This window comes from Salarias fasciatus, chromosome 22 (genome assembly GCF_902148845.1).
Source record: "Salarias fasciatus chromosome 22, fSalaFa1.1, whole genome shotgun sequence".
NCBI classification, from domain to species: domain Eukaryota; kingdom Metazoa; phylum Chordata; class Actinopteri; order Blenniiformes; family Blenniidae; genus Salarias; species Salarias fasciatus.
This window is the reverse complement of record NC_043765.1, coordinates 24,637,645-24,656,035: the sequence shown is the minus strand read 5'-3', so window position 1 is coordinate 24,656,035 and position 18,391 is coordinate 24,637,645. Positions and strand designations below refer to the sequence as shown.

Sequence of the window (18,391 nt, the reverse complement as noted above, 5' to 3'; positions counted from 1 at the left end):
CATCGTCGTTTCCATCTGTAAATCACACAATCATGTTCAAAACGGGGGTTTTGTTGTCGTTTTTTCAGGTTTTATGTGAAACCCTGTGACAAACTCACCGCCTCCGTCAGGTCTTTCGCTGCTTGACTCTCTGCTTTTGACATGGTTTTCCTTCATTCACGCTCCAGAATCACAATCTGACGCCCGCAGACTGAGAGACGCTTCAGCTGAGTTCCATCAGGGAGAGACAGAGCCGCTCTGACCTGGGAAATATCCCCACTTTGATAATCTGACAGACTCTTTTAACTTTGTTTAGCTGACGAACCACTGGATGTCACTTCCGGTGCGTGGAACTTCAAAATAAAAGCTTGGATAGCAGTGAAATTAAATAAAGTAATCTACTGATTTCTGTCTTTGATATTCCAGCCACAAAGTAAAGATGAAAATGATCATTTTAATATTTTTTTTAGTTAATTGCTTCTCTTTCCAATTTTCCAATATCTACATTAATGTTAGTCACAATTTTTAATTCACAATCTTAGAATTCAGAATGAAACATATTTAAACAATCAAACTTTATTACAAGAAAAAAAATTCAGTAAATATTAAAAACCAAGTAATCAACCCTCCCTCAATAAAAATTTTAGTAATATTTAAAGTAACGTTGACTTGGACGGTGTGGGTGAGTGCCTTTGTGGTTGCAGGGGAGAACTGTGTGTGTTCCTAGTATTGCTGTACAGACATCATCTTCATAACGTTGCTGTTTGAACATAAAACTTGCCTTAAACAAAGATGTAACGTCAATTTATTCTCTTGAAATGCAGACGAGGGCCTCGGTCTGTTTGTGTGTATGTTGTTTCAATCGTCTGTCCCACAAGAAGGGAAACAGAACTTTCATTCTGAAGGTCCATGTGTTTGAATCTGCGGAATTCTGTGTCTGACTTGACTTTTCCAGCTGTCGTCAGTTTGTATGCAGGGTGGGACACGAGGAGAAGCTTCCAGTTAACCCTTTGAGGCCTGGATGATCCCTTCACACCGGCCTCTGTGCTGCAGATGAACAAATCCTTTGGTTTTTATGTAAGACTTTATCCTACTTACCATGACAGAAATCATCCACTGGGGTTACATAACTCACACAGAGCCTGTATAAATCTTCATAATCTGGATTTTTCGTGAGCCTGCACTGACTCCTCTGATATGATGAATGTGCACCAGAACCAGAGGGGCCTGGTAATGTGGACTGTGGTGCCTTAAAGGGCAGCAGCTTCGTGTGCCGGTGAATGCCACCGAAATAGCACACGCTGTATGAAATATTCAGGATTTAAGCAGCACTCGTCGCTTTCTCTCAGGCTCCTCTGTTAATTGAAGTTACTCTTCAATACAATATTTATTGCCTGTAGCAGGACTCACATTGGGCCTCCGGACACGAATGAGCTGGGGCATCTTAATTGTGTCCCTGGGGATTGGGAAAAATTATTATTTTTTGTTTGTTTTTTACAGATTCACAACAGGAATATTTGTATAACTAACCACTGAAACAATACTCACTTTGATTATTACACGTAGGTAATTCAGACGGACTGAGTGCTGTCAGAGAGCTTGAGGCCTCGTTCACAAGATGCTTGAAGTAGACACTCAATTTCTGTGTTTTGATTTCAGAAAGACTTTACGTTCTTACAGCAATGCTGAAAGGAGGATGTCCGTTTACACAGAAATTGTGAAAACAATGTAGTTTTCATGTTAGGCCAACAGTGGGTGCTGTTGTTTCTTTGTGTAATTAAAACGACCCAGGAAAATATGGATTGGTTGTCACGATACTCTGGAAACCACCATTGCTGTTATTGTCTATTTGCACATGTGCAGTTCAGAAAAGTTGCATTTTATACCTCTACACTGAGACATGAACTTCTCAAAATGTGTCGTTTTCCCCTGTTTGCACAGAGACGGAGCGTAACTCTTCTTTGTAAATAGCGTTTCTTGTGAGTTTCTGTCAAATCCATTCTTCCCATGGTTAAATTACTCATTCAGTCTTGTATGTATTAATATGTACTCATTTGAGATTCATTATTCTATGCAATCTATTAAATTGAGAATAATAATATTATCAAGAGTCAGTGGTAGAGAACCATCTTGATTCGACTGAACATCTTTGTTTAAACCCGTAAAGTCCGAAGATACAAAATTAAAAAAAAAAATAAAACTCTGAATTTTGTACTTTTTCTCGGGGTTCTATGAATAATATTTTTAAGAGGCTTGTTGTCTTCCTGTGGCCCTAATCCTCTTGCGTCGCACTGTAATAGTGCCGTAAATCGGTCGTCGTTTGTCGTGTGTCGGAGTCGGGAGTGAACCATCTTGATGACGTAGAGGATCTTCGCGTTGCACCCGTACCGGAAGTAGGAAGAAGAGAAACAAGTGGAGAAAAATAACATTTGTGAGACGAACATTTATGATTTATCTGAGTTTTTCCATCACTGTCAGTTGATTTATTTAAGATACACGTCCAGAAAGCGGCGGAGTTTCCTCTGAGGAGTAAACAGCGAGCGGGTTACCGGCTGTGAAACACCCGCGGAGCGCCCCGGAGGATTCTCACCCCACCTCCGGCTTCTCTATCCGGCTCCCGGAACCGCGCTGCCCCGGCAGTGATGGCGTGGCAGTAACCGGGGAACACACGCATGTTTCCGAGTCCACACCGGGAAGCAGAGCCGGGGGAACACCTGGTGGTACCAGAGCACCGGGGACACCGGAGGATTCGGGGTTCGGGATCATGGAGGACGAGGTGCTGGAGCAGGTCCTGTCCGTGGTCAACACGCTGGTGTCGTGGATCGCCGCCGGGGCCATGGTGTTCGGAGGGGTGGTCCCCTACATCCCCCAGTACCGGGACATCCGGAGGACCCAGAACGCGGAGGGCTTCTCCACATACGTGTGTCTCGTGCTGCTGGTGGCCAACATCCTGCGGATCCTCTTCAGGTGAGACGCCACGTGACCCTGATGTCTGCGGACCCGGTGGGACATTCCTCTGAAATCAGCCCTGACAGGTGAACTGAAGAGTTCACACCAGATCTGGCTCCACCTGCTGAAGAGCTGGAGGTCAGCTTCTACTGGTGGACATCCAAGAAATCCTGAAACTTCTGGATTATTGTTCAAAGTTGTGTTGATCAGAATTGTTCAAACCATCATATTTAACGCCACAAACTTTCAGAAGTAGTACAGTTAAAGGTGCTGTAGGCAGGATTTTGCTAGTCAATGCTAATTTTTCTGTGTTTTCTTTGGATTAAATGTTAGAGTATCCATTGATAATCCTTTAGGGGTGTAGCATAATTGCACTACCGCGAGGGCGCAGCGTTTCCATCTGTCTCTGTTCTGAGCTGAAAAGGAATCTCGACAGCTCCAGGTATCTTTGACCAATCAGAAGAGCCCATGAGGCTCTAACCGTGATTGGTCGAGGGGCGTTCGTCGCACGTTCTTGTGGGAGGGGCTGAACTTGCGTAAGGGCGTGATGTCAGAGAAAACAGGACAGGATTGGCTGTGCTGGGTTTCAAATCGCCATCTTAGATGGGTGAAATCGCTGTCTAAGCAAGATGGCGGAGATGTGGAGTCCTGCCTACGGCACCTTTAAGATAATAGAAAAGTTAATTCCTGTGACTTCCATCAGGGTTCTGAGTTTGAATGCTGTTCTCCCATCTCTCCTCGCTCAGATTCGGGCGCTATTTCGAGACGCTGCTGCTGTGGCAAAGCATCATCATGATCGCCACCATGCTCATCATGCTGAACCTGTGCACCGACGTCCGCACGGCCACCGAGCTCAACACCAAGAGGCGCTCCTTCATAGGTCAGAAAGCTCTTCCACCCAGCAGGTCCCGCTCAGACGCTCCACCGGCGGGTGCTGGAGTGTCTGAATCCGGTGAACCAAGGCAGAAGACATGAAGTCACTTTTAAGATGAAAAAGTTAATGTTGAAAGCAGAAATTGTTAAGGTTCTATTTTGATTAACATGTTTCGTTTGCAATACCATATTTGTGCACAGGATGGTAGAAATGAGCCACTTTCACCAAATTCCAACCTGCTTTTTTCCCACATCAGATTTACCTGTACCTACTTCTTCTGTTACTGTTTTAAAGGCAGGAGGAGTTTTAGAATGACTCACTGCACCATCTTGTGGCACAAACTGGAACTACACATGCAGAAGCTAACCGCTCTGTTTTGTTAGTGTTGGTCAAATTCTCAGGAAAATTCACCTCATCTGGTCATTTTTTTGCGCTTTTTTTAATGTGTTTTCTGTGCCAACATGTTACTGTTATTGAAACCAGCTTTAAGTTCCACACGTTGGTCCAGAACTAGTTATGACAGTGGATCCAGATCCGTCCGGAGGGCTGAGTGAAACAGAGCTGTGTCCATCAGGAGTTACACTCCACTGTCTTACACCACAAAATATTTCAGTCTGAATATTCCAACGTCCTTTCAGATGTTCGTTAAGCATCTCTTGATGTTCTCGATTCAGGAGAAGTAAAGGTGTGCAGTCACTTTATGGTGATGACACTCTGTCTATTTTGAAAATTTATCAAATCAAATCAAATGAAATCAAACTCAACATGTAGCTCCACTGATGATTTCTAGAACACAAATTACGTGTCATTCTGTGAAGTGTAATTTTTTTGAGTCAAATTGACAGATGTCCCGCCTCCACTCTAGATCTACCACCTGTCAATCAAACGTTTCTGCTGTGCTGCTAATAACAGTCTTCAGGTGTACAGCATGCATATAATGACAGGAGCTTTTAATCATCAACAGTCCTCTTCAACTTTTTTTTAGATGATTAAACAGCGTAAAATATGCTTTAAGAAGTTTTTTTGACTCCATATTATTCAATTTAGTAATTTTTTGCACAAGAGCACAAGGTGCATTTTTAACTTTTTATTTGTATTTGTTGTGAGTTATGGGTGTGAGGTAGTGGAAAAAGTGCAAAAATGTAGATGAAACAAGAGTTTGAATGGAAACACTGGAGAGAAAGCCCAGTTTTGTGAAAAGTCTGCCTCTTATGTGTTTTACTTTTCATGACGCACTCGATCTTCCTTGCACGTAAACAGAAGGATCCTTTAGTTCCTGTTTCTCTGGACCAATTCAGATCAAACATGGTTTAGCTTTTCTTTTCCCTTTTTTTGTTTTTGTTTTCTTCTTCACCTGTGCTCTTGACTGTAGCGACAGACAGTAAGGACGAGGAGGTCAGAATCCCTAAGAGGCTCTTTCTGGGTACGTACTCTCCGCCCCCTGCTGTGCTCTGCAGTGAAACGCCATCAGTGGTAGTTCATCATCATCAGCCCCCCCTCTTCATCCTCCCCCCTCCTCCTCCTGTGTGTCTCATGCATGCAGCCCGGGCTGTACTAACCCACGGCCACTAACCCCTTCACGAGTCCTTGGCGTTCGCCTCCAGCGGCATGAATCTGCTGTGTGTCCACGCTGTGAGGATGTCCGTGTGATTTCAGTGCATGCAGCACCGAGCCGAGGTTTACCTCCAGTTTAGACGTTTGACTCCAAGGCCCCGTTTACGTCTTCAAGTGAAAATGGGAAAACTTTTGTCGCTTTCCGGGTTTAGGTTTACGCGACAGTGTAGCCTGGAACGTCTGGAAAAAGACTCCCGAGGTGGAGCTCCGACTCCATCTCCATGGTAACGGGGGAAAAAAAAGCAAGTTTCTGAAAAAGCTTCATCTCCCTGTGAACAGGAGGAAAACACAACTTTTCCGAAACACCACTACTGGGCAAAAAAAAACACACTGTGGAGAACAGTTCTTCTCTGAGTAGATGGACAATAACGACCATCACAGCGTCCAGAGTGTCGTGACTCCCAGACGGGAGACAGTTAGAAACTGATACAAACATGATGAAAATAATACATGGATTAATAAATAATAAAACTTTTTTTTTTTAATCACGCGGCAAGCAGCAGAAGGTGCAGTTTTATTTTTGGGTACTTTTCAAATACAGTAAAAAAAAAAAAAAAAAAAAAAAAAAAGGTCCATCTAGACGTCGACAAAGATTTCAGTTGACTTTCCGGACGAGAGCAAAACAATCTGCAAATATTGCAGTTATCCTTTCATTGTTTATTGAAGACAATTTCTGTGAGCTTTGTTTTAATTTTCATTTAATATAAGTTATTCTTTTACAAAAAAAAGTAAATGTGTTACCATACCTGCCTCAGAAATAAAAAGTTTAGTTTGATAAAGCATTGAAATGAACAGGAATAAGAAAAACATTTCAGTCACAGTTTGTCTGGAAAACTATTTTATTTAAAAAAAAAAAAAAAAAGCCCTTTATAGTTTGATAGTTGAGCATCAATGTAATAATGTTCCATCTATGTCGTCTGTCTGTAACTCGTGGCCTGGCATGCTAACTCCTTCATGTTCAGGGTTTCTGTTGTTGTTTTGTGAAAAGCAAAAATGCAAAAAAATGACGCATTTTCACTTGAAACATTGTAGTTTAAACGGGGCCTGAACTTATTCCTCCTGTTAGAAATGTTACCTTTATCTTTATCCTGGATAAAGAGAAGCATCAGTGTACGAGTGAATTTTGGGGTGAAAAGAGTTTTCCTTGGAGTTTCCCAGATGGTTTTTGGGCCCTAAACATTGATCAGTTGATGCACGTCATGGTCTGAGCCACACGGTGAAAGAGAGTTAACACATGAACATTTCCACCCAACCTTGTGAAACTAGTTATTTTGAAGTTGTGATTTCTGGAATATAAATGTTCGTTGTGCTCTGGGTTCAAAACAGTAGAGTATTGTTCACACTACCAGGAACACGAACAAGCTGAGCATCAATAAATGGACTCCTGCAACTTCCTGATACTTTCTTATTTTTGCATTGCTCAGCCTCTTCTTTTAAATTGTCCATTTAGGTCAAAGAAATTCCTAAAAGCCACATTGATGGGGAGCTTAAGTAAACTACTAGTGAGACAAATGTGTTGATGAAGGTCATATGAAAAAAAAAACACAACAAAACTGACGTTAGGTTCTGAACCTACTGAAGCTTGGTTGTTTTCTTCTTTTTCCAAACTGAACTTTGACGAGTTGCAATAGAAAGAATCGACATCATAACTAGGTCTTTGAGCGTCTTTGAGTGTCTGATAAATCGCTATATAAAACCAATGCATTATTATTGTTAGATCTACATTGGCTTGTTTTCCGTCTGTCGCTGTTCGGCTTGTTTTAACTTTCTGCTCGCGTCTTTTAAAGTTTCAATATGCAAAACCAACGTCTGTTGAGTGAATGACGACTGTCAAACTGATGCATGCTAACATTTCCTGCTCTCACATGTGAATGCGACTGCAGCTTCTGTGATGGCTTATTAATGCTGCGTCAAATTAATGCTCCTCTCCCCGACCTCTTTTGACGACGTACGGAAGGAATCTGAGTGTCAGCTTTGTGGTTGAGTTGATCAGTCGATTCATAATTTCTTCATGAGTCAAAGTGTCGACTTGAGTGCTCTGATCAGCTTCCATCAGGAGAGCCTGGTTGAGGTTAATGCTCCCACATGAGGTTCAAGCAGTTCCTCAATCCAGGGTTTACTTCCTGTTTACATCTGATCTGAAAATGTTTAACAGCTACTGATGTGACAGATCGGATTTCTCCGGAACATCGATGTGAATACAGACGTCTCAGTGCTCGGTACTTGAAAAAAGTAGCCGTGAGTTGTGCGTCAGTTTTATTAAATAATTTACTGTTGGCTGTTTTTACCCTATTTACATTTTATTGTTTATTTTCCTTGATTTTTCCGTTTTCTTAGATTTTTTTTCCTTTTTCTTTTCCTTTCATTTTAGGTGTTTGTGTCCGTCTTTCACAAGTCGCAGCTGTTCTGTTTTGATCCGTTTTTCCCCCTTCGGCTGTTTTTAGCCTGTAGATTTTTCGAAAATCAGTTGTGGGATGTAAATGAGATAAAAGTGAAGACAAAATGTTTATTTCCCTTCCACTTCCTGGAAGCTTCATTGATCCTTGCAGACCTGAGCGTTTCTGAATTGAACCCTTGTTGTTCCGTCTTTGCCCACTAGATGGCAGTAGAAAACCACACATGCTTGAGTCGAGCCAGCAGAGTTCCTCCAGCTCAGGGAGCTGCGGGACTGTTGTCATGTTCCCTGATTGCTCAGGACTGATGTTCTGTTGCCTTTTCTTGGATGTTTTGAATCAGAGAGATTTAGCGATGTCCCGGACAGACGCCGTGGCCTCGTGTCGGTTGTGTTCCGATGTTTCCACGTCTTCAGTGCGTTGCTGCCGGTGACTGCTGCTTGCTTCTACTTCGAACGCGCCGATCGATCGGCGAGCGTTGCCGACTGTCATTAGAGCTGACAGAGCGCCGTGTTCTTTGATCGCCGGTCCGCGGCCGCTCATTGATCTGCCGGTGGGAAATATCGGGGGGTGAGCATGTTACGGCTGCTCTGCTGCTGACGGGACGTGTGAAAGCACACATGCGCTCAGAGGGAGGAAACAACGGAAGGTTGATGCAACATTTGAGAGGAACAAGAGAAAAAGAAGTTACAGAAAGTCAACAAGTGACTTCAGGTACAAATGGAACAAAATCTATTCCATGTTTTAAAGATTGAATCCCTGCGGCCCAGGTAATACTTTATTGCTCTTGAGAAGCTTCTCAGCATGATGATGCCACCTCCATGCTTCATAATGCAGATGGGCTGCATTTAGTTTTTAATTCGGAAATGTTATTAGATACTTTTTTGATGTTGTAGTAATGGTAATTTCTTTGAATTGAAACCCTCCTATTGACAGTCGGCAGTGGGATTCCAACCTGTGACAGTACAAACACAAGCTCACTTTCCTAAACTGTTTTTAGTCAACAAAACAAATAAATATTGTTCAAAGCCATGCGTTTCAAATGTGACTCGTCATCACTCGACCGTTCGATTTGTGTTTTGTAATTGATGCTTCTGAGCAGATGAGATCTTTTTCCGATAACTTCAAAGCCCAGCTCACTGAGATGAAATAATACATTAGAATAACACGTATTGTAGTTAAATTAGTAAAGCAAAGATTTGTTGAATTTTAACCTCAAATTGTTTTTGCAAAGTTGCAGAAAATCCATCTTCTGGGCCATGATTCACATTAGAAAAGTCAATACAAAAAAAACACGGGATCCGCCACATTTTCCATGAAAACTGAAAAGTATCTTTGCGTTTTGGGTATCTGTTTATACGACAGCGGAAACAGGAGAAAATGCAAGATTGTTAATGTTTCTCGCCCGTTGTTCTCCTCACGCGTGTGTGGTTTCTTAACCAAAACAACCAACAGCACCCTCTAGTGGCCCGTCATGCTAACTACATCGTTTTCAGCGTTTCTTGCGTTTTTAAGTAAGAGCACTTCATTTTCAAACAGAACCAAATGCAGTCACTTGGTGGCAGCGTGTTCAGGCTGTTCAGCAAATTGACAGTTTGTAGAGTTTCTCTAATTTGTCCAGAGTGCCTCCGTTACGCTCTGAAAGCCTTAATCACAGCTTATTTCTTCCATATCATTATCCCACCGGGCTCCGCAATCAGAACAGCTGGACGCTGGTTTTCAGAGTTTTAATAGACCTTCCTGGGATGGATGAACGAGGCCGTGCCTCTCTGTAGATGCATCGCTGTTATTTCTGATCTTATCTCTGAGGAAACGTCCTGTAATTCAAAACATCTCTGGGTTTGTGCTTCGATCTGGAAAAGACATAAATCTCTGTTTTTTTTGTTGGGTTTTTTTGTCTCGTGTGTAGTTTTTTAGTTTTTTTTTTTTTTGGAGGGATCTGGGTGTAATAGCAGCTCAGTGCGATTTAATACGGAACGCTGCCTTAAGGAGATTAAAAGATCAGATCGTCGGGCCGTGTCAGGAGGGGAAACGCTGGCGATCACTCAGGTGGAGGTAAAAGGATTTCCTCAGGAACGCTGAGCTCAAGCGCTTTACGGGAAAATAAAGTTCAGACAACTTTCACTCTGTCTAATGGGACCTCCGCTCAGACGTTTTTGAGCTTATCGATTACTCGGAAGAGAAAACGGGTAACTGGATTTTTGAGTCTCCAGGAAGAGAGATCCAAACCGAAGTGGGTCTGTGTCAAGACAACGACGAGACAGGGAGATTCAAAAGACCTTTGTGTTTGCAGACGATACAAGACTTCTTGCCTTCTTACCTGGAGGAGCATAATGCCAGGTTTATGTGGAGGGAAACAGAAATGTCGTTGAACGCTTTAAAACTTAGGATTTTTTTAAAGCCACACAACGTTTCCAAATGAAAAATGGAAAACTTCCGTTCCGTTTAGACCTGTGTTTTACAGCCACTAGTAGGCTACGCCCTGAGTGATTGTCAGGTGTGCCGTGGGAATTTTTCCAATTTCAACTGATTGATCTAATTTTTTTTTTTTTTTTTTAACGAATTGCTGTGAACTGCTATGGGAAAATACATAGACCTGCCAACAGTTAGCAGGAACAAATTAAACTGAAAATATTTAACATATAAAATACAAAAGCATAAATGCTAATTTTATATCATAACATTTTCTCACTCATAAAAACAACGAACAGTGATCCAAATTTTTGAAAACTAAAAATTGAAACAGGAACCAGCTACGGAAGCCTGAGAGGCTCAAAACACAAGTTCCATCCAGGGCTGAACTACAAGGCGCCACCTAGTGGTACATGGCTGTTAGAGCAGCGGCAGCACAACAGGTACACCAAACGAAAATACTCATATGAGTGAAGCACTGAGGGAGGCGAACAGCGACAGCTTGTTGGACAACGGCCGCCACTCAGACTGCAGTGTCAGCTGGAATTGACTTTTTGTCTTTTTTCCTGACACCACAGGGTCTGACAGGAGAATGTACTTAGAAAGGGTAATGCTGAAGAGGAGGGAAGGAAATTACAGAACATCATTCAATGTCAAATAAACTCTGTTTTATTTGTTTGCCTGTGTGAACACATGAGGAAACGGGACTTTCATAAGAAAAACCATAAAGGTTAATGAGATTCACACCGAGTCAGTTGTGATGGGAGAATCTTCTGGATCTTCTGTCAGATTATAAATGCTTTATTTTTTCATTGTGTTCATTTGATTGATTCTTGACACTTGTTAATGCTAACTACAGAGTTTTGCTTTTGAACTTTTACCTAAAAATACTTAACTTTTTACTTTTTTGTGATTCTTTCAATCAAAATTGTGTACCCTGACTCAAAAAAGGTTGAAGACACTTGTTTAGATGACAACCACGTTCTGAGCTGCCGAAAGTGCAAATTTTTAAGCAACCCTCTGAGTCTGTCTCTGTGGAAACTGGGAAAGCTGAACTTTTCTGAATCGCTGCTGCAGAACATGTACATCGCAGTCACAGTAAATCAAGGATTCTTTCATAATTTGAACTTTTGAAGTGCTTCTCTAATAAACTCTGCATCTTCTATGCTCGGTCTGGTGTGATCTCTGCAGAAGAAGCTTGAGGTGACATTAGATTTTGTCAAGTCAAGTTTGAAATTAGTGTTTCCAACTGTTGAGGGACACAGGAGTGCTCTGCAATTTTTTTTTTTTTTTCTCGTTGTTATGGGTCGTCATTTTAATGCTAAACCATGCAAATAAAAGTAGGGAGTGTTGAGAGTAAGTGTGTAGTTAAATGTTAACATTGCTCAGAGTTTGGTAAGTATGTTATACTATATCTAATAAATTCGATGCCATTGAAAATTCATTAGCTTGTGGCTAAATTAGCATGACGTACTTGTGAAACATGCAGTTCAGACTGAATTTGGTGTAAGAGCTCATTCATTACATGCCACAGTGCTGTGTGTTTAGCTCTGGCCTATATTCCGACAAGCTGCTTAACTGGGTGGAACATCACAGGGTTGTTAGCCAACCAGCTAGCTAGCTAGCCAGCCAGCCAGCTAGCAAAGCACGGCGCTGGCAGCGTTTCCTCGGCTCCTTGCCAGCTGCTATAAGCGTATGTGTGACACGAGCCGGGGGCCCGGCGGCGGCGTGACTCGGAGCCAAACATGACACGTATCGCTGGTGCGTTGCGCGTGCCTTTAGCAGCCCGGTTGGTGTCGGGCGCCACTCTCTTGCCACCCCCCACCCCCTACCCCCCCCACGCGTGCTGCTGTTATCAGGCGGCGCCAGCATGGCGCTAGCTGGCCCACATTTTCCATATTCTGCATCCGCTGCAGGCAGGGCTGCTCAGCTATACCATGCGTTTGGACCTACAGGCTAATCTGTGTTTTACAGTGAACGTAGCGGCTCCCGGGGGATTTTCTCAGACTTCACTGTACTCACAACAGAAATGTATGCCCCGCTATACCTTTTAAAAAGCTGTAATAGCAGTCTTTTGTTCGGCACTGTGTTGTGCGTGAGAGTTTTTTTTCTTTTTCTTGCTCGGTTATTGGGTTTTTGTCGTCTTTCCTTGCGGAGGAGCTCGGTATTCATGGGGCCAGGTGATCACGCCATGCGTGTTCATCTAGAAATGCCATCTAAATGTCAGAACCGTCCTGCGTTATTTTCTTTGATGAAACAATGCTTCGCTCAATCACGGACTCCTCAAATGTCACACTCGGGCGTCGCTCCGTATCGAGCAGGTTCGTTCCGTTCACACGGGATATTTGGGGAAGTTCATTCAAAACCTCGCCGGATGTCTTTGTGTGTTTCCTGTCCTCTGGAGCAACTAACAGTGTGTTTCTGTGGAGATCTCGGATGTGTACAGTAGATAAGGGAAGGCCTCATTTAAACGTGATTAAGCGAATAGGCTCTATTGCTTTTGCGTCTTGGAAGAAATCCCATTTGAAGATGCGGCGCTGCAGCCCTGATCAGATTTCCATCCTCAGCTCTCCCGGCCTCTCCTCCTCTCGTGAATCTAGTAGCTACATGTGTCCCTGTCCTGGCCTCAGTACCGTAAAGACGCAAAGAATACATCACATGTGTTTGAGCTTCAAAGAAACCAGCGTCGGACATGTTTCCCTTGGCTTATCGGATCTACAGCTGAAGCGAAGCCCGAGGCAATCAAGGCATCGCCACCACGAGATGTTATCACGGCACAATTAGCATGAGCTCTGCCGCTGACGGCAGGAAGCCGGCGTTATTGTGCTTTGAATCCTTATCGAATAATTTCCATGGAGAAAGGAGCGATCGGGCAGATAACAGGATTTAAATCATTCATCAGTGTCCAGGTTCCCATTACTAAGACGTTAAAAACACTCTAACTCGGGTTGACCGTCTCCTTCCCTCAGGGAGGTGGGCTTTTTATTTTTTTTCACAACTTTTCACTGCTGCCATCTTTAATGAGAACGAGTCCAAGCAGAGTGAGGTTCAGATATTTGTAGACACGACGTATAGCTTCTTTTCACGATTGTGGGAGTGGTGTGACATTTCGCAGCTCGGGTGTGAAATTAGTTAAAAAAAAAAAAAAAGAAAGAAAGAAATCACAATAGCGAGATATTTTCTTTTACCTCCCCTTCATTAAAAAGAGAACTATTCCTCACAAGCTCATCAAGTGTTTCATCATCAAATTATGAAACCTGTTTCTGTGTTAAATCTGACCTGGTTGTATTAGACCGTGGTTTCCAAAGTCTTCAGCTAATATTTCAACGGACTCCTATCATGAAAAGTGTACTTTTATGAGCTTGTAACATTGTTAGTGTGTAATTATCGCATAACACTTCAGCTAAGTCGGTGTTTCTCTTCATTCATGCGTATTTGAGTAATTTGTATGAATATTCACTCCGAGCTCTACCCCTGCGCTGTTGCTTTAGACTTCCATGTTAAAAAAACACGGTATATAAAATTACTAATATTTCGCAATATAAAAGCATTCTGTAGTGTCAGGGGATCTTAAATAGCCTATTACTGACTGTAGATGACTTTGGCAGGCTTGGAAAAGCGTGACACGGCTCCTTTAATAACCTGGTGGAAGCTAAAACTTTAAATACCCAAATAAATTACTGTATTCTAGTTCCAACTGTCTTAAAAATATTATAACATATTAAAAGTCCTTGTTCTTCTTGTTTTTGTTGAACTAAGGCCGAGATCACACAACGATGACGAGATCTCATTCTGTAGACGTCCACGTATTTTATGGTGTATTTTTTCCAGTTACTAGACTACAGCCCGAAAAATTCCCATTCTTACAAAACAGGTTTGTAAAGCACCCTAATAAATTCTCATAAAAAAACGTTCAAGGTCTTTCTTGATGTAAACTACTTCAAAGTTTCTATGAGCTTCTGTAACTGTAAATTTCTCCATGGTGAGATTAATGAAGTCTATTCTATTCTATTCTATTCTATTCTATTCTGTTCTAAGTTTAGAATGTGTTGACGTTAACAATTGACTCTCAATCCCTAAAAGAACTTTTTAAAATCAACTTACTGCCCAGATACCAAGAGGAGTTGAGGTTGTTCTGTATGACAGCAAATGCAATCGGTTGGATTGTTAATCCATTCTTCAAATGCTTCTGTCATTTGTGATTTGCCCTTAATCTAAAACTGATGGGAAAAAAATGGATGAAATGAACCGAGTGCAGACAGAGAAGGCTTTGTACGTTTCCAATGTCAAGCATGAATAAACCTCAAACTAGAAGGAAATGAACAGTCATGGTTGCCATGGTAGCGCACGATGGACAAACCAGCCTACCGATTTTAAACAACACAACTTGTGCTGCCAGATAAACCTTAGCACAATTTGTAGAAAATGAAATCACGGTCCATCGGGCCAGCGATGGGTTTCGGGATGGATTTGACTCCATGCTTGGAAAGCTTCTTTGCACTTATGGAAGAAAAGCTGATTTTCATATTCAAAGAAGCATTTCAGAGGTGTTCTTTATGGTGGCTGAACACCAGCTGATGAGCTGAAGTTGAGCGAAGCGGCATGAAAATGAACCTGGAAGCTGGTAGAACATCTAAGACCTGGATCTAAAGATTGTCAGCATGGCTGGTTTGGATCGGGGATGTTCGTGTTCAGCGAGGCGTGAAATGTTAAAACAGACTGCGTGATGTTGGTAAGCACCATGTGGCTGGATACACTTGTGAATTACATGCAGATCATTTATGACGACGTCAAGGTTGGAACAAGGACGTCTTAAAAAGGTTTGCATACTTTCAAAATTCCGCCTTGACTATCAAAGAGTCGGCTGGATTACCATTCAGAAAACTTTTCGCGTGCATCCCTAATCCCTGTGTCTCCTGGTGCTGGTGCTCACAATCCATCCCTTCTTTTATTTTTTTTTTCATTAATTTGCAATGCCAACAGGGAGCTTCACGCATCGACACTACACAGTTCCACCTTTAGGTTTTAGCCATACCCTTGCACCTCATGTAACCATTTTTCATTTCCATGCTTGTCATTCTCGCCTCGGTTGCTAGTTTTCATGAAGAAATCGACATTTCCCGCGACTCTCTTGTAATTTAAATTTTTTTCCTCCTGATTTTAGACTTTGATTGGAGTTACTTCTGGCTGTGGACTCGCTTTGTGGACTACGTGCAGTGCGTGCTGGCCTTCACGCTGGTGGCGGCCTACATCACCTACCTCCTCCTGGACTCGGCGCTGTTCGTGGAGACGCTGGGCTTCCTGGCTGTCTTCACGGAGGCGATGCTGGGAACGCCGCAGCTCTACTGCAACTATCAGAACAAGTCTACTGAGGGCATGAGGTATGGGTCAAACTATGGAGGCGATTTTAAAACCTTTGTCCTTGAGAGGTCGCAGATGAGTGTTGAGAAGTACCTCACAAATTGGCCGCTGTTGAATTGAGGTTTTCCTGTTCCCTTGTTGAAACCACAAGCAAGTGACCAGAAAAAGGCGTGTTTATGAGATCGTTATGCTTTTTCTAGCTGGAAAAAACAAGTTTCATAACTGCAGGAGGTTAAGTCATATTCCGTCTTCATCACTGGACCGCTAATTATACAGCATATTAATGGCCGTGCCATTCAAAGCTCATATTATCAGCTCCGTCATCTTCATTGCTCGGGTTTTCGCCTTTAAGTGATCCAATCTCATTAACTTCTCTTTCCTGCGTAAGATGCAAATTTATAATAGAAAATTCTTAATCAAGCCTCATTCAGGGGCCCTCTAGGACAAACATCTATTTTCATTTAGAAAAGTATTCTAGGGAATTGTCTGATGGAGGAGAGTCTGGAGTGCTGGTACGCTGCTTTTCTTCAATCGAACAAGCTAAATAAATCCTCGTTACATCTTTTCTGGACAGTTACAGAAGAGAAGGCTGAGCGACTGCTAGCTACTCATGTGAGAGAGCCTAATGGCTTCAAAAGAAGGTTGACTCTGCTCGTAGCTGCTATTATATAAACCACTGCGTTGCGTCAATAATGTAGGCACTGGAGCTTAGTTTCTGCCTTCGGGATTTGTAGCGTTTGAGTGATCTCACAACAGAATTTTGTCTTGTGTTGAGCTTTTAATTACCTGAAGAAGACTTGCTTTAAGCTGAATATCACTCTGTTGCTCACTGAATGTGAATGGGGGAACACAATTTTCAGCTGTTTCTGCTCATGTCTATAGTCGGTGGTGTTCATAAAACATGGAGCTAATCAGCAAGGAGCAGGTTTTGAACTGGTTGACAATACAATACCTAATACAGAACAGATAACGCAATTGCTACTTTTCAACAAAATGTAGCTGTATCGACATGTGATCCAGTAATGTGTATGCTGCTGCATCTACAGTACACGTAGTGCAGTGCGTAGCCTCGACTCAGCCCCTTCAACCTGGAAGTTGTGCGTCAAGGTCGCATGTTCCAGGAAGTAGTTCACTGCCATAATGCCAGGGGTAGCAGAGGGATCGGTCCGAACCGTGTGAAACTCCGCAGTGCTTATTTTCCAGTCGTAACGAGCAGCAAAAGAAAACACTAAAACGATGTGCTTTTACTAAACGTTGTATAAACGGGTTTTTTGGGGGTTTTTTTTTTTCAAGTATTCATGAAAACGAATGAGCTTCTTTCTTTCTCTGCTCTGGATTTTGGAAAGCATATATTTATGGCTTTCTTTTGCACCTTTAAAGTGAATTTCAACAACCTCCGTGCAGGTAAAGAAGGACTTTTCAAAGCCACTACCAGAAGATCCCGACCCCTCGGTTGGGGACACGTTTTGGCAGAAGCCTCTTTTCATCCCCGCCCCACCTGGAATGTGTTCAGTTCTTTACCTCTTGCCATCTTGACCCGATGTTTTCATACGTGCCTCACACCATGAGCGGCAATAACGGCTTAATTGCATCATGCGGCAACACCTGTGCGCCAGCATCTGCTCCTCGTACATTTTCTCCACTTCTCATTTGAAGCATCCGTCTGCACAGAGGCCAGAGGCACCAATCAGGACGGCAGCTGAGCTTTGAACGATGATGCAAAGAGGTGGACGGCGCAATCACTTGACGTAAACACACTTTAAATGCAAAGCGGTCATTGACCGTCTCTTTCGCTCATCCTGGGCCCAGTCTGCGGCGAGGCAAATCTGAACGGAATCAAAACGGGAGTTTGTCGTATCCCTGATTAATGATAATGTCTTTATCCTGATGAGTAATGTTTTATTTATGAACGCCACTTCCATCACAGGCGGCTCCGAGGGCGTCGCGCCGCCGCTCGCACCGAGCGATGACTCCCGATTATATTGTCTCACATATGATCATTAACGCCGACACGTGCTTATTAAGTATTCCTGGCACCTGTCGGGCAGGAAGTCGGGATCCTGACAGCTACTGACAATCGACCCCTCCGAAAACCGTTGTGGTAATGAGGCTCGTCGTCCAACTGTATCTATTTCCAAAGTGCCATTTTTTGGCTGGTTTAAAAACAAAAGATTTGCCATAATTACAGGGTTTCGATTGATTTCGGAAAGCCGATCCACTTTTCCAGCAGATTCTCAGATGACTCACGCAGAAAGCTTTCCCTGATTTTACAAGCTGCTTTAATTGAAGCGCAGCGACGACCGGAGTGATATGGAAGTTTTCAGATTGAGTTTGTCGTACACACAAGGCCCGGTGATAAAGGGAGGAAAAAAAAAAAAAAAAGGCTGCCTCTCTGTGTGAGTCCTGCCTGGGAGCAGTTTCTGTTGCCCCCGCCCGTCCCCTCGCTGCTGGTCGGCTTTCTGCAGCAGACAGATAACGGAGCTCCAGCAGGGGCTGCCTGTCCACTTAACCGGCCATGACAGCTCCCTCACTGGGCCTTTCTATACCCTCTCTGTCCCCTGCCTTATTTATTTCTGATTTCCTCACGCCTCCCACCCCTCACCCGCTGTCTTCCCACACATACTGTACAAAAAAAAGCCACCTGGAAATGTGTGGTTGTTGATGAGGCGATCTCCACTGTTGTTTATTTTCTGTATATCGCTTTTATCACTTTTTGTTGACCCTACTTTTTCTGTCTGTTAGCAACAATTCTTCCCACCGACCGTCCAGACCGCCCAGAGGCAACGGTGGGAAACATTGCGTCTCCAAG

The 18,391-nt window shown here is 43.0% G+C and overlaps 1 protein-coding gene across 3 annotated transcripts in view; it reads left to right on the top strand.

The window, feature by feature from the left end:
* The first annotated feature begins 2,367 nt into the window (after positions 1 to 2,367).
* Positions 2,368 to 18,391, top strand: part of LOC115409269 (PQ-loop repeat-containing protein 1-like) — a 30,308-nt gene continuing 14,284 nt past the window's right edge. Inside the window, exons 1-4 of one of the 3 annotated variants that reach the window (XM_030120369.1) lie at positions 2,368 to 2,946; positions 3,675 to 3,808; positions 5,175 to 5,225; positions 15,386 to 15,602. In XM_030120369.1, coding sequence (XP_029976229.1) covers positions 2,744 to 2,946; positions 3,675 to 3,808; positions 5,175 to 5,225; positions 15,386 to 15,602 — 605 coding nt within the window. In that variant the 5' untranslated portion in view covers positions 2,368 to 2,743. Of the gene's footprint in view, positions 2,947 to 3,674; positions 3,809 to 5,174; positions 5,226 to 7,787; positions 8,877 to 15,385; positions 15,603 to 18,391 lie in introns of those variants that run through there. The other 2 variants (XM_030120371.1, XM_030120370.1) reach the window with 2 other exon arrangements.